At 44.6% G+C, this 19,744-nt stretch overlaps 1 protein-coding gene across 1 annotated transcript; it reads left to right on the top strand.

The window, feature by feature from the left end:
* The first annotated feature begins 2,064 nt into the window (after nt 1-2,064).
* adamts15b (ADAM metallopeptidase with thrombospondin type 1 motif, 15b) lies at nt 2,065-19,404 on the top strand. Its single transcript, XM_030108813.1, has 8 exons — nt 2,065-3,100; nt 7,269-7,401; nt 9,224-9,391; nt 9,983-10,266; nt 11,235-11,412; nt 11,697-11,872; nt 12,816-12,991; nt 14,975-19,404. The coding sequence occupies exons 1-8, from the start codon at nt 2,207-2,209 to the stop codon at nt 15,750-15,752; spliced, it is 2,787 nt and encodes a 928-aa protein (XP_029964673.1). The 5' UTR covers nt 2,065-2,206; the 3' UTR covers nt 15,753-19,404.
* The last annotated feature ends 340 nt before the right edge of the window (nt 19,405-19,744 follow it).

Raw genomic sequence — 19,744 nt, 5'->3', positions numbered from 1 at the left:
TCCCCCCCCCCCCTTTTTTTTTTTAAATAGAAAGTTCAGTTAATGCCTTTAATCTCATGCTCACTTCTTTTTCCCCTTTTAACTCTTGGAAAACAAACCAAAGAACCAAAGACACTTTTGAAATGCCTTCATGTTATCTTCACTTTAAAGACAGATTTACGCATTACTCTCAGCTGATCATTGTAAACTGTCTATTTCAATCTTTACTCCATTTCCTCCAACCCTGGCCCCACCCTCGTTGTGCTTCTTGGAACCTGAGTGTGTATGTTAGCCACTGATCTTCTGTTGGTGTTGCTTCTTCACCCTGATTTCTCCTGATTGCCTCATGTTCAGCTGTTTACTGGAGAAAATGTTGAATCTCACCTTTCAACAAGAAGCACTCAGTTCATGTGAATTGACACCAGCCTCATTCCAACAAGACTTGAAGAGAAATATTGATTCAAATCGAGCATTATTCTTTGCAACCTTTGATAGACCACCTGAAAACAGAAAACATATTTGGATGTTAAAACACAGCAGCGTAATTTGGGGATATTTAAAACAATCAATTAAAAGAACTTACCTGAGCAAAGTCACCCACCATTTAAATTCTCCATATTTGACAAATCTCTTTCACAATATTGCCTATAAACCTAAAATATTTTATATGACCCAAGATATGACTTATGAGAAGCATGATGTGCACATTGAATCAACATCACAATGGATGTTTTGTAAGAAATGCAGAGGTTACCATATATGGTCACCTGCATGATAAAAGGGTTATTTATTTGAGGAAAAAGTGCAAAAACTTCATTATTTCAATAAGAAAACCCAACAACATTAAGTCAATATGATGCAAATGTAAAGTACATTTTTTACATTCTGAATTGGGAGCGCTCCATCCTGACATGTCTCCTGTTTCTTGAAGCCGGTCACACACTTCTTCACCCTTCTATGTGATGTGCAGGTGGGTTATCACTGGTTGATGCTGCATGTCTTTGAAAATGAATCAGTTTTTAGGCTTTTAAATCATTCATGGGCTCTCCTGAGTCTGTGAGGTGCTGGAGAGTCTGTGTATCCAGATGTTCACCTGGACAGGCTGTTCTTGGTCCGTGTGTGCACAGATATGCACAGATTCAGGGCCCGTTTACCACGACGATTTCAAGTGAACCGCCATTGTGCTTTGTGTGTCCGTTTACACAACAGCTTTGCTTGGAGCCACTGAAAATACAACTTTCTGAAGATGACTAATTGTGAACAAGAGTGGCCAAACATGAGCACTGCATGGTTTTCAGCACACTGTTTTCAAAGTGTTGCTTTGTAAACATGAAACTTGTCTTAAATTATGCATTTTCATTTAAATGCTGTCATTTAAATGGGGCCTCAGAGTATACACACATTTCCATTTTCTGCTTTGCAATAAATTGTTGTTAAGATGTCTCTATTCTGTGTTTTTACATTGTGGAACAAGATGATATGTTCTATTTAATCGAATTTCAACAGTTTCAACTTCAGAAAAAAGGAATCACAGTGCCAGTGAGTACTGTCAGTCTATTAGTGTAGGTAGGATTAAGAATTTAGCTGTTTTTCTATTTGAAAACTTGGAGGCCAAACTTCGAGTGAAACTCAATATTAAAACTTGGTTAAAGCTGCACCATCAGCGGCGTTCCTGTCATTCATGTTTTTCCACGCATCTAACTCTGACGATCAGCTCGTGAGAGAGCCCAGCAGGGACCCCCTCCATGCAAGCAGGTGTGTTGCATCGTGCAGAGCCCTAAAACATGCGGGACGGGGCTCTGCAGCACTGAACTCCGCTCTCAGACTGGCCCGTCTTTGCGCATTCCCTCTGGAGCTGAGTCAGGGCTGAGGGAGGGGTGTGACGCTCCTGTCGCACATGCTGTACAGCAACAATAATATTTGGAGAGTTACAAGTGGTTGCAGTTTGCATGCGCCGACTCGGGGAACCAATGAGCTCGCTCTCGCGCGCGTACTCAGATTTCACTTGATAACCGCAGCCCGGCGTTTACGCGCGACTTTAAAGCGCAGCAGCTCGGAGAAGCTGGTGTGCAGAGTGGAGACGGTGCAAGATGGGAAGGGAGCTGGAGGCAGCGCTCGTGCATAGTGCGTTTTGGTGAAGAGGAGAGGACCTGGGTGCCATTTGCGCACGACTGCTGCGCCGCAAGCATCGGATTCGCACCGCGGACTCTCTGGAGCATGAGCAGAGATGGCCGTGCATGTGAATTCTTTCCTTCTCTTTGCACAGTTAATACTTTCTATGAGCCTGGGCCACTGCATGGAGGCGGATTTCTGCGTGCCCGTCCGCGTGGAGCAGAGGAAACCCGAGAGGCGTGCGCAAGGGCGCGCGGAGCAGGTTGTGTTCCGAGTGAGCGCGTTCAAAGAGGAGTTTTACCTGCACCTCACGCCGGATGTCAGCTTCCTCTCTGCAGGCAGCGTGGAGCCCGAGAGCGAGCTCAGGGACTGCTTCTACTCCGGGCACGTCAACGCGGACCGGGACTCCTTCGCCGCGCTCAGCCTGTGCAAAGGTCTGCAGGGGGGCTTCTCCTACAATGGCACGGAGTACTTCATCAGCCCGACCGGCACTGAGGGCGCAGCGACCGGATTCGGCAACTCCGTGCACGGGACGCACGTCATCCGCCGCCGCAGACGCACCAACAGGTGCGGAGTTACACCTGACTCCAACTTCACCGTCTCCCTGGAGAAGTACAGGTACATGAGCGAGCTGGAGGTGGACAGCTGGAGCGACACCGTGCTGAAGTCCCTGGGCAGGTCCAAGCGGTTCGCCTCCATCCCCCGGTTCGTGGAGGTGCTGGTGGTGGCGGACGAGTCCATGGCCAAATTCCACGGGGACGACCTGAAGCACTACGTCCTGACCCTGATGTCCGTGGCGGCGCGGCTCTACAAGCACCCGAGCATCCTCAACTCCATCAACCTGGTGGTGGTGGGCTTCATGGCGCTGAGCGACGCAGACAAGGGGCCCAAGGTGTCCAGCAACGCCGCGCTGACTCTGCGCAACTTCTGCTCCTGGCAGAAGAAGCTGAACAAACACAGCGACAAGCAGCCGGAGTACTGGGACACCGCCATCCTCTTCACCAGACAGGTAAGAGGTCAGAGGTCACAGGTCAGGGGCTGTGCGCCACAACTGGGTTTCTTCCCGCACAAAATTCACACATTGAAATGAGATTTTTTTATCACCTATTTTTTTTATCCAGTTTTTTTTAATCAGAATTTAGAGGTCTTTGTCAAAGTTGATTTTTTTTCTCAAATTAAATTTTTTTGCTTTAAATTGACATCAGAATAAGTGACTTTCCGAATAAAAATCAACAACAAAAGTGATTCAAAGTCAGCAAATTTTCTCATTATTGTATAATGCAAGTGTTTGTTGTGATTCAAATCGATCATGGAAAAGATAAATGAGGTGTTTGAATCAAGTGCAGATCCTGTAAAAACTTTTATCTAGTGCTGATTGATGGCTGGATACTGAGAACTATGAAAAGAAAACATTACGAACAAACCTGAATGAAAGCATGTCTCTCTGCGCAGTCAGGGGAAGATGCTCCAAAATCTCAATGCTTCTTGAAAGAATACCATTTTTAGCAAAAATGAGCCAAAACACAGCCAAAAAACTAAAGAAAACACAGCTATCAGGCAGTGTTTATCTTGGGCTGCAGCCTAACATGTATCGTGTTCATGTTGACGAAATGAGCTCTTAAAGTCAACTTTAGTGAAAGAGTGATGAAGACACGAGCTCTGGCCGTCTGTCAGAAGGATGTTTTGCTTCACTATAAAAACTGAATCCAGCCTTTCTGAGGCTCTGTTTACGCAACAAAATTCAAGTGAAAACAAAACTGCCCCTGTGTTGTGTCCATTTACAGGACTACGGTGCCTGTAGGTACTGAAAACTTTTTGAAAATGTTCTGACTTTCTGACTCTGTCGACCCGTAAACTGGCAGAAACGACAGTTTTTGGAGATGCTCTGGCTCCAAACATCAGAAACACTGCTACTGCTCATGTGCACCGTGGCTGGAGTAAACAGTTCTTCTGCACACGTGTGAGGAGATGGACAATAACAACAATGGCGACCTCCAGGGTCATGACTCCCAGGCCGGATTCTCCATATTGAGTAGTTTTATTGTTGAGAATCACAGTAATAACAATTCCACCTGCTCATCTGGTCACACAAATATCTATGTACTGGCATTATTAATGTTTCTGGAATATTGTTCTCTGCATAGTGTTTTTGTGGATTCATTACAAAAACAAATAACAGCACCCACTAGTGGCCCAATGGGTAACTACACCATTTTCAGTGTTTCTGCTGTTACTAAGTTTGAATCTTTTCTGATTCAAGAAAACACACTGTGCAGAAACAGTGTGTTTTCACTTGAAAGGTTGTCATGTAAATGAGACTTCAGTGAATTTGAGAGACTCCAAGTCAAAACTGGATTCATATGATCCCAAAACTTCATCAGAGCCCACTCAGGTGGTAAATATCCTTTTGCTGCCTGAAGTTTTTGCTCTCAGCTGTCCCGTCCGTCCTTGTGCCCACCGCAGCTGTAAGACACCGTCCCCCCACTGCTCCCACTTTTCTGATCCCCGCTTATCAGTGCTGCCTGCTTTCCATTAAGCCCACTTCTGGCTGTGACACACACTGCTTCTGCTTCACTGCATAGCAACACACAAAAACACTCCGAGGTTAAAAATGAGAGGAGACTCAGCCCCGTGCTGGGAAACAGCCCCTCTTTACACCGCAGGCTCCTGCATATAGGAAAGTCCAGCTCGGGTGTTGTTGTCCTTGAAGATCACAATGAGAGCAGCTGCTGCATTGGAAAAAAGTCTGGTAATGAAAAAAACCCTGGAAGGTTATGGAGCGGAGGTGGTGTGCAGGACACATGGCTGGCAGGAGGGCGATCCTGGCATCACCAGGCCGCTGTTGCAACTCCGGGTTAACAAGTTCATGTTTACTTTGAAGAGCACACGAGACACAATCCCTGACCGGGACCGGAGGAGATTTAAGGCACACAGAGGATGGACAATGAAGACAGTGATCCTGAATGAGTCTGTTATTCCAATAATAATACTGAGTCGTTCCAGAGGGAAACAGCTGAGTCCAGAGTCATCAGTACAGTCGTGCTTTGAGCTCACGCTCCACTGCAGTTGTCTTGAAGCCTCGGATTCCTGACTGAGAATGTTGCCACGTTGGAAAAAACGGCGTTCCAGTTGACCTCTATGGATGCGTCTTTTAAAGCTATCTTTGTTCTCGCACTTTATGAATGTTCAAAAAAACATAGAATTGAGTTTGTTCTTCCTAAGAACAACTTCAGTACCGTAATTAGTGGACTATCAGTCACACTGTTTTTAGATGTTTGACTGCTGATATTAAGAAACAACTGATCTGATACATACTGTGTGTGGCCAGTAGGTGTCTCTGTATCACAACAGAAAGCTGCTACAGCACCACAGAAGAACTGACTGAACGAGCAATAAAAATATCCACAGCAGAATTTAAAGAAAAAACAGAAAACAGAAAGAGAGCAGCAGAAAAGGGTTCAGAGTGAGAAACTTGTGAGGGACTAGAGAAATCAAGAGATACTAGAGATACACCTGTTCCGATACCAATAACAGGTATTCTCCAATACTGCACAGCGGACTCGTACTCGATAAAAGATGCCCAATTGAACTTGAGGAGTACATTTACATTACTTTTCTGTTTGTTTTTTTCTCTTGATAATGTTTTTTTTAAAACAAGACATTGTATTGTCCAGGAAACATGGTAAATGTATGTCATCGAAACAACTGAAGTGTCTTCTGCATGCTGTAAAACAAACATGATGCTAACATCACAGTGAGCGCCAGACCAGTGACGACAGAGATCAGTCTGAGACGAGGCTGCAGTGTCAATAGGTGGCTGGTAGGTGATTCTAAATATTAAATCAGCTGAGTGAGTCAAAGTCTGATACATCTGCAGTTCTCTCACATCTGTCAAGCTGGAGGTGTGTACAGCGACTTTCTCCAGAGTCGTCTGTGCAGCTCTTTCTCTAGCATACTACATGTTGATATGTTTGTGAAGACATTAAAGCAATTGATATTTAAATGAAGAAAGTTTATGTCACACATCGAGTCATACATCTTCTCAGAATCACTGAGTAGCTAAACTCTTCTGAGAAGCAAGACAATTCTGCCTGGACTCTGATGTTTAGCCTTGTTATTGAACACTGAGAACACCAACCGCTACTGTTATTGCTGTTCTCTCTCCCATCTGTTTCAAGGCAGGGTGTCTGATAATTCCACTGTCATGACTCAAGAGCCTGTATAGGAGCGTATGAAACTTTGACAATCACAGCACACGTTGGACAGTTTTTTGCCTCGAATCAAATCATCTCACCGTCAGCGTGTGGGATTGCCAGTACCCAAAGCAACTGGGGAGTAAGCAAAGCAGCGGGGGGTAATCAGTCGGAGGTTATGCGTAAACTACACCAGCCGATGGCTGCAGCCCGCAGATTTGTTCCATCACATGAGCCAGGAGTGGAGCAGCTGTTGACTTGTTGATTCTTCTACTTTTCTGACTCTGGCTTTTGTTCTTTTGCCCTTAAATATGATGTAATGTTGAAATAAGGCGAAATACGATTTAAACCCGTCATGTTTTATTTCAGAAGACTGTTGGATTGACTTCACCTTTTGTGTTGGACCTTTTAGCTGAATGTTTGCAGATGCCAACTGCAGATTACCGATCAGCACAAGCCTACCCAGAACCTTACACACACATTTGAACACAGATTTCACTTACATGGTGTGTTTTTACACTGCTTGAGCTGCCCACAAAGTGTTTTACACTCTTCGGGTGCTGCTCTCGATTTGAATCATTGCCTTTTTGGGGGTAAATAAAAGGTTGGGTCGCATTGGTCTTTATGCAACACATCAGGAGGTCAATAGGCAGAATCAATGAGGGGTCAGTGGCAGTGGTCCCTGTTGACTCCAGCAGTGTGTGGCAGGTATATTGTTACCTCCCTGGGGGAGAAAACCACCCAGAGGAAGTGTGTGGCAGCCCAATCTCCCCTGGCCCTCTATTTCAGTGTATTTTAAGAAGAGAGAACAAGCAAAGCGCAGCCCCACATGCTTTGAATTAGTGATTTTTCACGGTTTGGCCGCGCAGAACATGTCCAGAACAAGGCAAGAGTCCAATCTGAATCTGCAGACAAACAGTTTGAGCTAAGAAATTATGTTTTTTTGTTTTTGTTTTACGTGACTCGTCTCTCTGCATCTAACAGGACCTTTGTGGGGCTACAACCTGCGACACGCTGGGGATGGCCGACGTTGGGACCATGTGCGACCCGAAGAGAAGCTGTTCCGTCATTGAGGATGACGGCCTACCCTCAGCTTTCACCACTGCTCACGAACTCGGTAAGAACACTTGCGAAACGGATTTCTGAGTTTTGCTCGTGCTCATTTGGCAGGGGATCGAGACGTGCTCGAGGCTGGAGCTGCTTAAAGGCCTAAGGAATACAGCAGTTAGGTTTGATGGACATACTCTATAGGTGCCTAATTGCCCGAAGGCTCTGAAACTTCATGCTATCCCTCCATCTGCAGGTCTCCTTATTAGCCCTGCGATACTGCGGCGTTTCAGTCCTACCAGCTTTTTTAATTGCGTTCACCTGATGTTCTGTCTGAGAATCAGCCTCTCTGACTGGTGTCAGCGGGCAGAAGGAAAGCCAGCCGGTCTCCGGGTCTCTCAGGCTGAGAGCTGAGCAGCTCGGCAGAGCAGCTGCACAGTGTAACTCCACACTGGCAGCTGCAGGCGGCCAGCGAGAGATAACCGTTTGAAAAATCCAAAGCATTTCCCATGATATCATAAATGAACATCTCAGACGGTCCGGCTCACCGAGGTCTTACATCAACAGAAAAAGTAAAAGGAAGTTCATCCACTCAGTGGTGTTTATAGGACACTTTGGGTCTGATTTACTGAGTTCCTGTGTGAAGCTTTGATTACATCTTCATGCAGTGAGATTGTGCATTCGATCAACCAACAATACCACGAGGCCATGATGTGCAAACAGGATTCACATGAGGGTTTTACAGCTGTTCTCCCGAGAACAATCTGCTGGAAACTTTTTTTTTTTTTCCATGCGTTGTGTTTATGATGGAGTGGCTGGATGTACTGGTGTTAACAATAACAATACGATTCACAATAAATACAAACACTTATGTTGATGATGTTAACGTCTTGTTCATTGGCTGGGACTTGTTTGTGTTTTTTGTCTTTTGACTGGATATTTTTTAAAGGTGTTCTTGTGCTATTGTGCTTTGATCTTTGCAGCATTTGTATTGCCAGTGTTGATACTGCCAAAACACCTTTGCGCAGCCCGAAAATACAGAGATTAGTTCATTTTGTACTGCAATGAAACCACAGTCTTGTGAAAACATTTTGAGATGTTCAATAGCTTTAAAGAAGAAAAGATTCAAGTTGTTTTGAGATCATTGACAGTTGCCAGATTCCTCAAGATATCTTGTGCATGCCAGGGACATACGTAGCTGTTGAGTTAATTGCTAACAGTGCTAAGCCTGAAATGGACTGGTCCTTCACCTCGTGTTAACAGGCAGAGGTACCAGTCGCCGCCATCCTGTCTCGGATTGGGTGGATGTTGGTGTTGAATGGAGGAACAGATGCCATTAGATATTATGGAGGGCCTTGGGGACGACTCTGATAATAAGTGGTTAAGAGGATTGTTCAGCTAATGTAGAACTTGTGCCTGAAATGTGATGATCAACCCCGAGGTCCCAGAAGAGGTATTGGTTTACACCAGTCCTCATATAAGTCAAGTAATTACACAATTTCCCCTTCAAAACAGCCAGTCCGATGATTGAACATGTTAAAAGCCAGAGTTTGTGTTGTTTCTCCCTTTGGAACATACGACTGGAGCGTATTTATGGGATGAAATGATTTCCTTGGGAACTGCATGAATTCCCCCGTCAGGCCCGGTTTCGGACGTGGACTCGCGCCATGTTCTGCGTTCCCATGCACAGCTGCATTCCTGTCTGCTCTGACATCATCCGCAGCCGGCGCCCATCCAGCTGTGCCTTCTGCGTGTTGTGACATCTGGTCAAAAGCTTCTTACTACATGAATATTTTCTCATGCCTCTGTCATCGTGGCGGTGTCACTGCATCCACCCAGGAGCCACCGGACCCCAGCGAACATGTGACCCCGTTGTCCCCCCCCCTCCCCAGGTCACGTCTTCAACATGCCGCACGACAACGTGAAGGCATGCGAGGAGGTGTTTGGGAGGCTGAAGGACAACCACATGATGTCTCCCACGCTGATTCAGATCGACAGGAGCCGACCCTGGTCTGTGTGCAGCGCTGCCATCATTACCGAGTTCCTGGACAGAGGTCATGGTTAGTAAACACTTCAGACCTCCTCTAATTTTGTCCAGGTTTCATCATGCAGCTCTCAGCTGGAAACAATCTGAACTGTACACCAAAAAAAGGACCCAGGACCCTTCCCTCTGTCACGGTCAATATTCCTGACAGTTAATGAAGTAATGCCACTACTTTTGGAAAAGAAAAAAACAATACCACTGTAACTGATCAATGAGTAACTGATGGAACCAAACTTTGTACATGACTGCATAGACGTAGTGAAGCATGGTGGTGGCATCATCATGCAGCGAGGATGCCCCTCAGCAGCAGAGCCTAGCAGGCTTGGAAAGGTAGAAAAAAAACCCTGCAGAACAAATTGATTCAGTCTGCACAATCAGATCTTTAGGGTGTTTTTTTTTTTTGTTTTTTTTTTAATTGGAGAAGGACTTGAAGCAGAAATAAAATACCAGTTATTTTGTCCATGACTCTAATGATGAAATGAATTGAATAATGGGAAACATTTTTTTTTTTACATGCTAATATGTCCATACCCTTGAATAATATAATATAATTTAACATTATAGCTGCAGCCTCACTGTTTGCAGTCTTGTTTGTTTGTTCCTGCAGGAGACTGTCTGCTGGACCAGCCCCAGAAGCAGCTGTCTCTGCCGGACCACCTGCCCGGCTCCAGCTACAGCCTCCACCGCCAGTGCGAGCTGGCCTTTGGCTCGGGCTCCAAACCCTGTCCCTACATGCAGCCCTGCTCCAAGCTGTGGTGCACCGGGAAGGCCCGCGGACAGCTGGTCTGCCAGACCCGGCACTTCCCCTGGGCGGACGGCACCACCTGCAGCAGCGGCAAGGTCTGCTACCAAGGGGCGTGTGTTGAGAAGAACAGCACCATGCAGGCAAAGGTGAGGGAGCGTAGGAAGAAAGCAACTTCCTGTTGGGTCACTGCTGACACATATTCAGGGCCTGTGAATGCGAAACTTTGCTTTAGGAGTCCATTCATATGACAACGGTGAACCACTGAAAATACCGCTTTTTTGGAAATTTTGGGAAAGTTTTCGAAAAAGGTCGCCGTCCGTCCATTCCAGGGTCTGAAACCTGCATGACCAAGAGAGCGGTTTTTGTCACTTTCAGCCAAATCAAGTTTAAGTGGAACATTTTGCTTTGGCATGAGGCTAGCATAGTTTAAAAAGTTTCATGGATGATAGTTTTCATGTTCGTCCAAAAATTTGCATTCATAATGTTATAGTTTATGATAGGAAATGTTTTGTTACATTTTTAGATCTTTTGGTTATTATTTTAGCAGTTATATATTTTTGTTTATTTTACACAAATTTGACATTTGAGCTTTTTAACCATTTTCAGTCACTTTTAAGCTTTTTTAAATGTTATTTTTTTAAATAAAATAAAATAATATTGAAACAATAAAATACTATTTTTAATTGTTATGCTTTTCTTTAATTCTAGTCTTTTTTTGTTTGTTTAAGCTGTTTTAGCATTTTCTACAAACTATTGTGGTTTTGGACTATTTTTCCCATTTGTTATTGATTTACATCTATCTTTCTGAAACCTTCAGGGAGCCGCTACAGAACGGCTAAAGAGCCACGTGTGGCTTCAGAACTGCAGATTGCAGACTCCTGGTCCATGCGAATTTCCCTGTCCTCCCATTGCTGTATTGTTCCCTCAACATGTTTGTGGTTTCACTATAAATACAAACATTAGCTCCACCTGATGGCCTGGCATGCAAACGACATCGTTGTCAGTGATTTTGCCATTTCTGTGCAAACCGGCGTTATCAGAGCGCAAGACTTTTCTCTAACCAAAATGCAAAAATGATGCTTTTTGACTTGAAACACTTGTCCTGTTGTCTCAGGTGGATGGACGCTGGGGGAAGTGGGGTGCATTTGAAGAATGTTCCAGGAGTTGCGGTGGAGGCGTTCAGCTCGCCAAAAGAGCATGTGATAACCCGGCGCCTGAGAATGGAGGCAAATACTGCTATGGCCTTCGCATAAAATACCGCTCCTGTAACCTCAACTCGTGTCCTGAAACAGGTGAGCATGTTTTGATCTGAAGGATTTATTTTGATTTAATAGATGAAGAATTGTCAAATAAAGTGAATTAATCGATAACTTCTCCTTTCTTTTGCAATAATTTTTTTATTTTATTCACAAAAATTCATTTAAATCTTGTAATTGGTGTTCAGACAGTTTTTGCTGTAACTCCCTCCAGTTCTGTCAGTCTTTTGCGATCACACATGAATATCACAATGATTTGTGACATATTATGCTGCTTTAGTGTTTACTAGTCTGATTTGATTCTGTTTTGCCCTCTTTAGCTAAGAGCTTCCGGGAGGAGCAGTGCGAGGCCTTCAACGGCTTGAACCTCAACACCAACAGACTCGGCTCCTCTGTAGTTTGGGTTCCCAAATATTCCGGCATTTCTCCGAAAGACAAATGCAAGCTCATCTGCCGAGCAAACGGGACCGGGTACTTCTACGTCCTCGCACCGAAGGTAAGCTGAACCACTCCTCCTATAATTCTCACCATCAGTCTGCTTTACATCAGAAATCCATCCTTGCTGAAAAAGCTCTGCTCAGGACTGTAGTTTACATTTCAAGTGAAAACGCACTGAAAATGATTCATTTTTCACATTGGGCCACTAGTGGCTGCTGTTTTGTAATGAAACCACGCGTGCCTTCTCTTGAAATCGTCGTCGTGTGAACGGCGCCTTGTTAAAACAGACTTCCTTAATGAAGTAGAGCAACACCGGGGAGTTCTGAGAAGTTCTCTACCAAATGAAATGTTGATTTCTTTCACATTACTGGCAAACTATAATTAGCCAGCCATCTGGAAGCTGGTTTACATGGTAATTAGTGGCTGTGGTGTGAATGATGCTGCAGGCTGTACATCGGGCAGCGATGTCAGCTTTCATTACGGTGCTGTGAAAGAAAATCAAAGCCCATTCTCTTAACATTCTGAACTAGTTGGTTCCGTAATGTAACCTGAGCTCCGTGTTGGCGAGCGGCCCATGAATCACGAGTGGGACTCACGTCGGGCTGCGGCCCAAGCTTTCAGCGACACATCTCGGGTAATTCGGCCCAACCCGAGAGGTGGCGGCTCGCTCTATCAGCCGCAAAGCAATGCGAGGTCAAGTGTTGCTGGCTGCTGGGGACAGATGGAGTGGTGAGAAAGGGAACCGTTCAGGGACGGTGTCACCTCACAGCTGTGGCCTGTCAGCAACTATTTATGCAATCAGCAAGGAAACAAAGCTTGGAGCAGAAATACAAGCCAGCGCCTCGTTTACACTAAAGGACACTGCACAGTCCCTCTGTCTCTTCCTGGTTTTCTATTAATGCAGCTATTGTATTTTTTTTTTTTTTTAATATACAGCAGGATTTAAGAAAATAAAGCTTTCCACTGGATATGCATGTGGTTTAATGCTTCTATGCTTGCAGGTGGTGGACGGGACGCCCTGCTCTCCAGACACATCGGCTGTCTGCGTGCAGGGAAAGTGCATCAAGGCGGGCTGCGACGGCAAGCTGGACTCTAACAAGAAGTTTGACAAGTGCGGCGTGTGCGGCGGGGACAATCAGGGCTGCAAAAAGGTCTCAGGATTGTTCACCAAGCCCATGTAAGTAGTTTTGGGGATCTGCTGTTCTTCCATGAAACATACCAGAGCTGAGGCATGCTTTTCTTCCTCACATCTTTTCCATACTGTTTCAACAGGAGATGTACTCAGTGTGTTCAGTCCATACATAACACTGTTACACGCAGATTTAATGTATCTGTATTAGGGATACACCGATACCAGTTTTTTTTAAGTTGGGATCTGGAGGGGTTCATAAGTTAAAGAAAATGTCCTGGTTGCATTTCCTTTCCAGGGCTTTAATAAAAAGGAATTCATAATATATCACACATTTATTGTCATAGCAATATTTACTGAACTGGGATGAAGTGATTCACCCTGTTACAAAAAACTAGCACAATAAGTTACACACAAGTAAGCAGCTCTATTAAGTTTCCTGAACTCTTATTTTCTGTAGAAAGAGTAGTTTAATGATTCTGAACGAGTTTAGCCTACCTGACAGCAACATGCAAGATATGAAACTGTAAGTGATGTTAGCTTTAGCTTGAGTTCACAGAGGCATTAATGCAAACAGTTAGCACTTATCTGCATGTTGGTAGTTCATACCAGCTCTGTTGTTGCTGGTTTTTTCACTATATCATTAATTTATTCACTGAACATGCATAACACTTTTTTGTGGTGTTGTTATTGCATGGGATATCATAAATATGATGTCCTCAAAGTTGATGTGGTAAAAGCAGAAAAATGGGTATGAGTGTAAATTTGAGCGAGTTTAAGTGTGACTATTCGACTGGACCCCCTGCATGACCTCCTCCTAAACTAAACTCCTGTGATGCGTTTCGAGTTTGCAGTGATCAGCCTCTCTCAAAAATGAACTAATTTGTCAATTAATATTTGAAATTAGAGGCCCTGTTTTTCAGTAATGATTTGAAGAGAAAAAGTGAAACTCCCATTGGATTGTTGATGTTCATTTAAACAATGGTACTCAGAGCTACTAGAAAACACAACTTTTTGGAGAGTGGATTTCAGGGTGGGACTTTTCGGAAACGGTTTAATTCGGCCGTTGTGTTGACGGATCAAAACAAAACTTTCTGAAAATGCTTGAGCTCAGTCCCAAGTATATGGAGGAAACGGCCGTAGTAAATGCACATGCATTCTTAGCTGCACAGTAACAACAATGGCAGCCTCCAGAGAGTCCTGATTCCCAGCATTCTCCTGAGACGTGGTCGTTTTGTAGTTGAAATTCACTGTAACAGCAATGCAACTTGTTCATCTGTCCATATGAAGCTCTGTGCACTATTAACTATTATGCTGTAGACATTAACTATTAATATTTACAGCATGTTGTGCTCAGCACATGTTTATGGTTTCATTACAAAAATAACCCGCGGCACCCACTCAACATGTAAACAACGCTGTTTTCAGTGTTTCTGCCATTGCTGTATGAACGTTGCCTTAGCAAAGTCGCAGCCAAGTTGTCTTTGCAAGTCCACCCAAAAAAAAAGTTCCAACGACTCCATAATTTACGTGTTGTGTCTTGTCTGGGTTCAAACTAACAACCAACACGATCGCCTGTTTGACCTCACTGAGGTATCTGCTTCCATTTGTCCTGCCTTCAGCCTCTGGCCTGACACATCCTGGACTTACAGCTTGACACAAGCTTCAGGCAAGAGGGAAAAGCTGTCAAATATTTGTCTTCCTACACCTTTTCTTGACTTCTTTCAACTGTATGAAGGACCTTTTTTTTCTACAATCCATGAGGATCCACATAAGTATTGAGTTTGGTTGGTTTAGAGATCTGCTCTGTACTCAGATTTCATGAGTTCATCTCAGTTTGTGTTCAGTTTGCTTGTTGGCTGAGCAGCACAGCTCAGGTAGCTGCCCTCATTCGTCCTCAGATGCATGGTTGGGTTTACCTGTCAGGGAAGATTTGTGAGATTCTCCCCGGAAATCCTTATGCAAATAGTGACTTGGAAAAATGTTTGAACAGCACCATTAATATTTGACACCTCTACTCCTCTTTTCCAGTCATGGCTACAACTTTGTGGTGATGCTGCCTGCGGGAGCCTCCAACATCGACATCCGACAGCGCGGCTACCGAGGAATCGTCAGCGATGAGAACTACTTGGCTGTGAAGAACCGTCACGGCAAATACCTCCTGAACGGAAACTACGTGGTGTCGGCGGTGGAGCGCGACCTGCTGGTGAAAGGCAGCCTGCTGCGATACAGCGGGACCTCCACGTCCGTGGAGATTCTTCAGGCCACCAGGCCCCTGCAGGAGCCTCTGACCGTGGAGGTGCTCTCGGTGGGGAAGATGACTCCTCCCAGGGTGCGCTACTCCTTCTACATCTCTAAGGAGAGCAAGGAGGAGAAAACGCTGCGCAAAGAGGAGAAGAGCCACAAAGCTCACAACAGCGTCCTGTCCGACAGCAACAAAATCGAATCGAAGAAGCAGATGATGGGGAAGAGGCCGACGAGTCACTGGGTGACGGGAGGGTGGGAGTCCTGCTCGGTGACCTGCGGGAACGGTCTGCAGAAGAGGCTGGTGCAGTGCCAGAACCTGGAGGGGCGCTCTGTGCTGGACTGCGACGGCGCCGACAGGCCCATATCGGTGAGGGCATGCGGGGATCCGTGTCCTGTGTGGGACGCTGGCACCTGGTCTCCTTGTTCCAAATCCTGCGGGAGGGGCTTTAGGAGGCGGGCAGTGCGCTGCATGACTGACAACGGTCTGAATCTGCCCAGAGAGCACTGCTCTGGGAGGAGGAAGCCTCAGGAACTGGACCTGTGCAACCTGAAGCCGTGTTAGAGCAGGACACAACCGGCCCGGGTGTGTCTGGACTTCTTAACGGCAGGCGGAGGGACCGTTTGACTTGAACCTTCGCCAGAATCAGCAAATCTGCGCTGAGCAAAGTGTGAGAACACTCAAATGTTGCCCAACTATGTCTGAAGAGGCTGCAACAAAGTAAGCCAGTGGAAACAGAGAGGGTCTTCCTCCACTGTCTGACAGGACAGGCGCTTGTTTACCGAAGACGAGAAACAGACAACTGTCTTCTGGTGAAGTGTCAAAGCAACTTCGGCAGGTTTTACTTGTGGTTACTCTACCTCTACTAGGACACAAAGCCGGGGCATTTCCCCAGGGCTCTTTCAGATATTGGATTGCTGTTTAGAATGACAGTTATCCCCAAAACGTCAGTTTACCATCAGAAAAAGACACTCGAACACGTGAAGGAGGTATATGTGCACCATCTGGTTCCTCTGAACTGCCCGGTTTGCTGGTTCAGCAGAGCTGCACCAGGCGAGGTTTCACAGCAAAGAAAAGAAAGTTTACGCCGACACTGCTGTGAAATATCTCACCTGTAAACCAACAGTAGCTTTTCTGTTCACAGAGGAACTAATCAAAATGTGAAACATAGTACTGTATCTGCTCCATTTCTCTGCTGCAGGAACAGGTCCTCATGAAAGGGTTAGCGTCATTCCAGTTGTGGTGGTCCAGGTAACTTTCATACTCAAATAGTTTTTTTGAGTCGATACCTTGAAGATGTGTCCAACAGAATTTAAAGTTGGGATATATCAGCAATTCTGCCACTGGTGGTTTTCAAGCTTTGCCAATGGAAAGGTAGGGATGCACCGATACCACTTTTTTAAAGGACAAGTTTGAAATTTTGCTCGTTATCAATACCAAGTACCAGTCTGAGTATTTATTAAATGCTGTTAGGTTTAATTCATACTCCAGACACAAACGATGTAAGAAGACTATCCATTGCCATGAACCACCGCCACACTGCCTCATGTGAACGCCACACACACCTTGAATAGCCTTGGAGATTTCAGTACATTCACAGTACATTCAAAAGTTTGAAATACTCATGAGGTCGTATTGGGAAGCTTTCACAAGTACGAGAACTCCATCCAGTGTCAGATTCGATACCCAATACTGGTATCGGTATCATGATCGGTATCGGTTCATCCCTAGTAAAAAGGTTGCTAATGTGTGGCTTCAAGATTCACCATATTATAAACCAATAAAAGAACCAATGCTAATATTGTTTTGTAGGAGTGGCAATTAGATCAAAACAAAAAAAAATGTTGAACTATTGAACTATTAACTATTGAACTATTCATGATTTCATCCCTGTGAAGTAAAAATGCGAAACAATTTGACCTCAACTATCCACAAACTTATTGGATCATTCATCGCCATGTGCATATATTTACCCATATTGTCCAAGTTCTCAAACTGCCGTGGAATTCACGTGTTACTTTACTTATTGTTGTGAAACAGAACAGTTTTATTATGACCAAGTGGTACATTTTAATCTGATGCATTGAGTCAAGCATTGAGAATTGGGGCAGAATCTTGAAGTTTCTACTTTATGAGTCTGCTGTAAGCAGAAACACTCGTTTCACACTCCATTATTTCATTTTAAAGCCAATATTGCATCATATAAATGATGTGGCAGTGATATCAAGCATTCCTAGTTTATAGTTTTTCTATGGTTATGGAGGAGGAATTTTCTCTAAGTGATATAAATCCGAATATATGTTGGACGGTCAGTGGTGGTGAAGTCACGGTAAAGTTTCAGGGGTTAGAGGTCACACGTGATCCCTGAAAGCAGCTGATGCAGTTGGTCGTTAGCTTGTTTGTCGACCATTATCACTTCCAAAGATTGTAACACACTCCAAAAATCATCAAAGTGGCATTCAAATGTTAGAGTTAACGAGTATCTTTAATGTTTATCAGTCAGTAAGTGTATTTCCTGTGACAATCCAGCAACCTGTGGAAACATTCCAGAGGTTTTCTGACCAGGAGACCAGGCTCATGCTGGCGCACCGGCTGGATGACACAAATTCATCAACTTTTTCAACCTTTCGCTGTAAGTGATGTGATGAGCTTTACAGATCATCAAAATGACACATTTACCAGTACATCCTACATACTTGATGAACTATTAAGAAATTATAAACAAAGATTCCCCATCTCATGACCAAACCTCCCACATGTGTAGAAGAGGACTTTGCTATTTACATATTTTCTACGGTGAATGTAGTCTCTCTGTGTGGTGCACTCGTGATGTGTCTGTCTCTTCTATTTAAAAAAAACATCTGTAATTGCTCAGCTGTTTCTTCTACATTGCCAAAGCGGGGAGCTTTCATGACTTCTCTGTGCAGTATCGGCTCGGATACCCGGTACTGTTATTGGTGCATCCCCAGTTTAAACCCTAACCGACCTGCATGAATTGGACAGCAGCATGGCGACGTCGGAGCACATCTCAGTTCATCCGCCCATCTTTTTTTTTTTCATACTGCGTTCGTCTGCATGGGGCTGTGGAGAAAATGTGGAGAGCTCAGACATTCCTGTGGTCCTTGACTTCTTCTGGTCTCATGAGATCCAGATCAACCAAGAGCTCTAATCCTTCCAGTTGGTCCTCGGCCCAGTTGGATGCGTCTCGTTCACCTCTGAGAAGAGGCAGAATGAGAAACACAAATCAGCATGCACAGTAGCAACATCTCTGCCATCAACGAGGAGACGGGGCCGCAGCGTTTTCAGATAGCCACGTTTTCCTCCGTTTTCACGGATTCGGACCATTTTCAAAAAGTGTTTTCAGTGGTTCTGAGCAGCTGTCGTGGGAACAGACGCCCAAAATGCAACAAAAGTCTTTCATCTAAGTTCTCTATGTCAAACTGGCAGCCTGTCTGGGGTGTAAATTTCATAAAAACATGATCAAACCCCTCAACCCATCTTCGATCAGATGCTATAAAATATGGACAGATCCAAAATGAAACAGGTGACAAATTACATTACAGAGAAAATATCAACATCCCAACAACCAACTTAAATATTGACTACATCCAAAGCTTGGTGTGTGTATGTATGTTTGTGTGCGCGTGTGTGTGTGTGAGACGTCTTCTTTTTACTGCAGTTAGACTTGAGTAGTTCCTGTGGGTTGCAGCTGCTCCATCACCTCCAGCCTTTAATGAGCTCCGGTTTAGCTCAAGTGTTGCTTTCGTCTGTCACGCAGTGCCCCATGTCGGATCATTTCTCCCGGTGCTCAAATGATTTTCTTTTTGGTACATAACCAAGAGAAATATATGTTTTTAAAAGTATAAAAAGATTAAAACATTCATCATGGTTGGCAGGCATCCATTTAATTCAGATCAGAGATATTATGTGTAGATTTACCAGTGAAGAGAAGTGTGAAGTTTTTCGGTATGAAAACCTAACTTGGGTTCGAGTTTAGGTGCATCCCGTTGGGGTTTTTGTCAATATTCAAGTATTTGAAGCATGTGTTGTCCTTAAAGGACACAGCCTACGTTGTCCTTTAGGTTGTTTCACATTCGACCATCTAAAAGGTGGTGTTTTTATTCGTTCACGTCTTGTACAGATAATCTTATTTTTATCAGCTGTCTCTTGCATTGTATACTATGTATACATTCATCTACCTGTATAAAATAAAGTATATAAGAGTATGATTGTGTGTTGAGTCATGACTGAATCCATTGGGCGCGTATTGCCTCTACCCTGCATTTGGACTGGAATGAGTCTGTTTTCCTCGGTGGCGGTGTCCGTTTCATCAGATTTCTGCTCGGCCAAGCAGTCCTCCATCACATGAGACAGTCCTGATACATAAGCCCGACATCTACTGAGGCATGACTGCAGATGAAAACACTCTCATTCATCCACTTTGGTATTCTGCTGAGTCAATCTCTGTTGTCTAGGCACTACTGTAATAACACACCCGGCTTGGCTGCCGTCTGTTCGTTAAACCCGGCGCTTTGCAGGCCAGATGTCTCTCACAT

This window comes from Salarias fasciatus, chromosome 14 (assembly GCF_902148845.1).
Source record: "Salarias fasciatus chromosome 14, fSalaFa1.1, whole genome shotgun sequence".
NCBI classification, from domain to species: domain Eukaryota; kingdom Metazoa; phylum Chordata; class Actinopteri; order Blenniiformes; family Blenniidae; genus Salarias; species Salarias fasciatus.
This window is presented reverse-complemented; position numbering and strand designations above follow the sequence as displayed.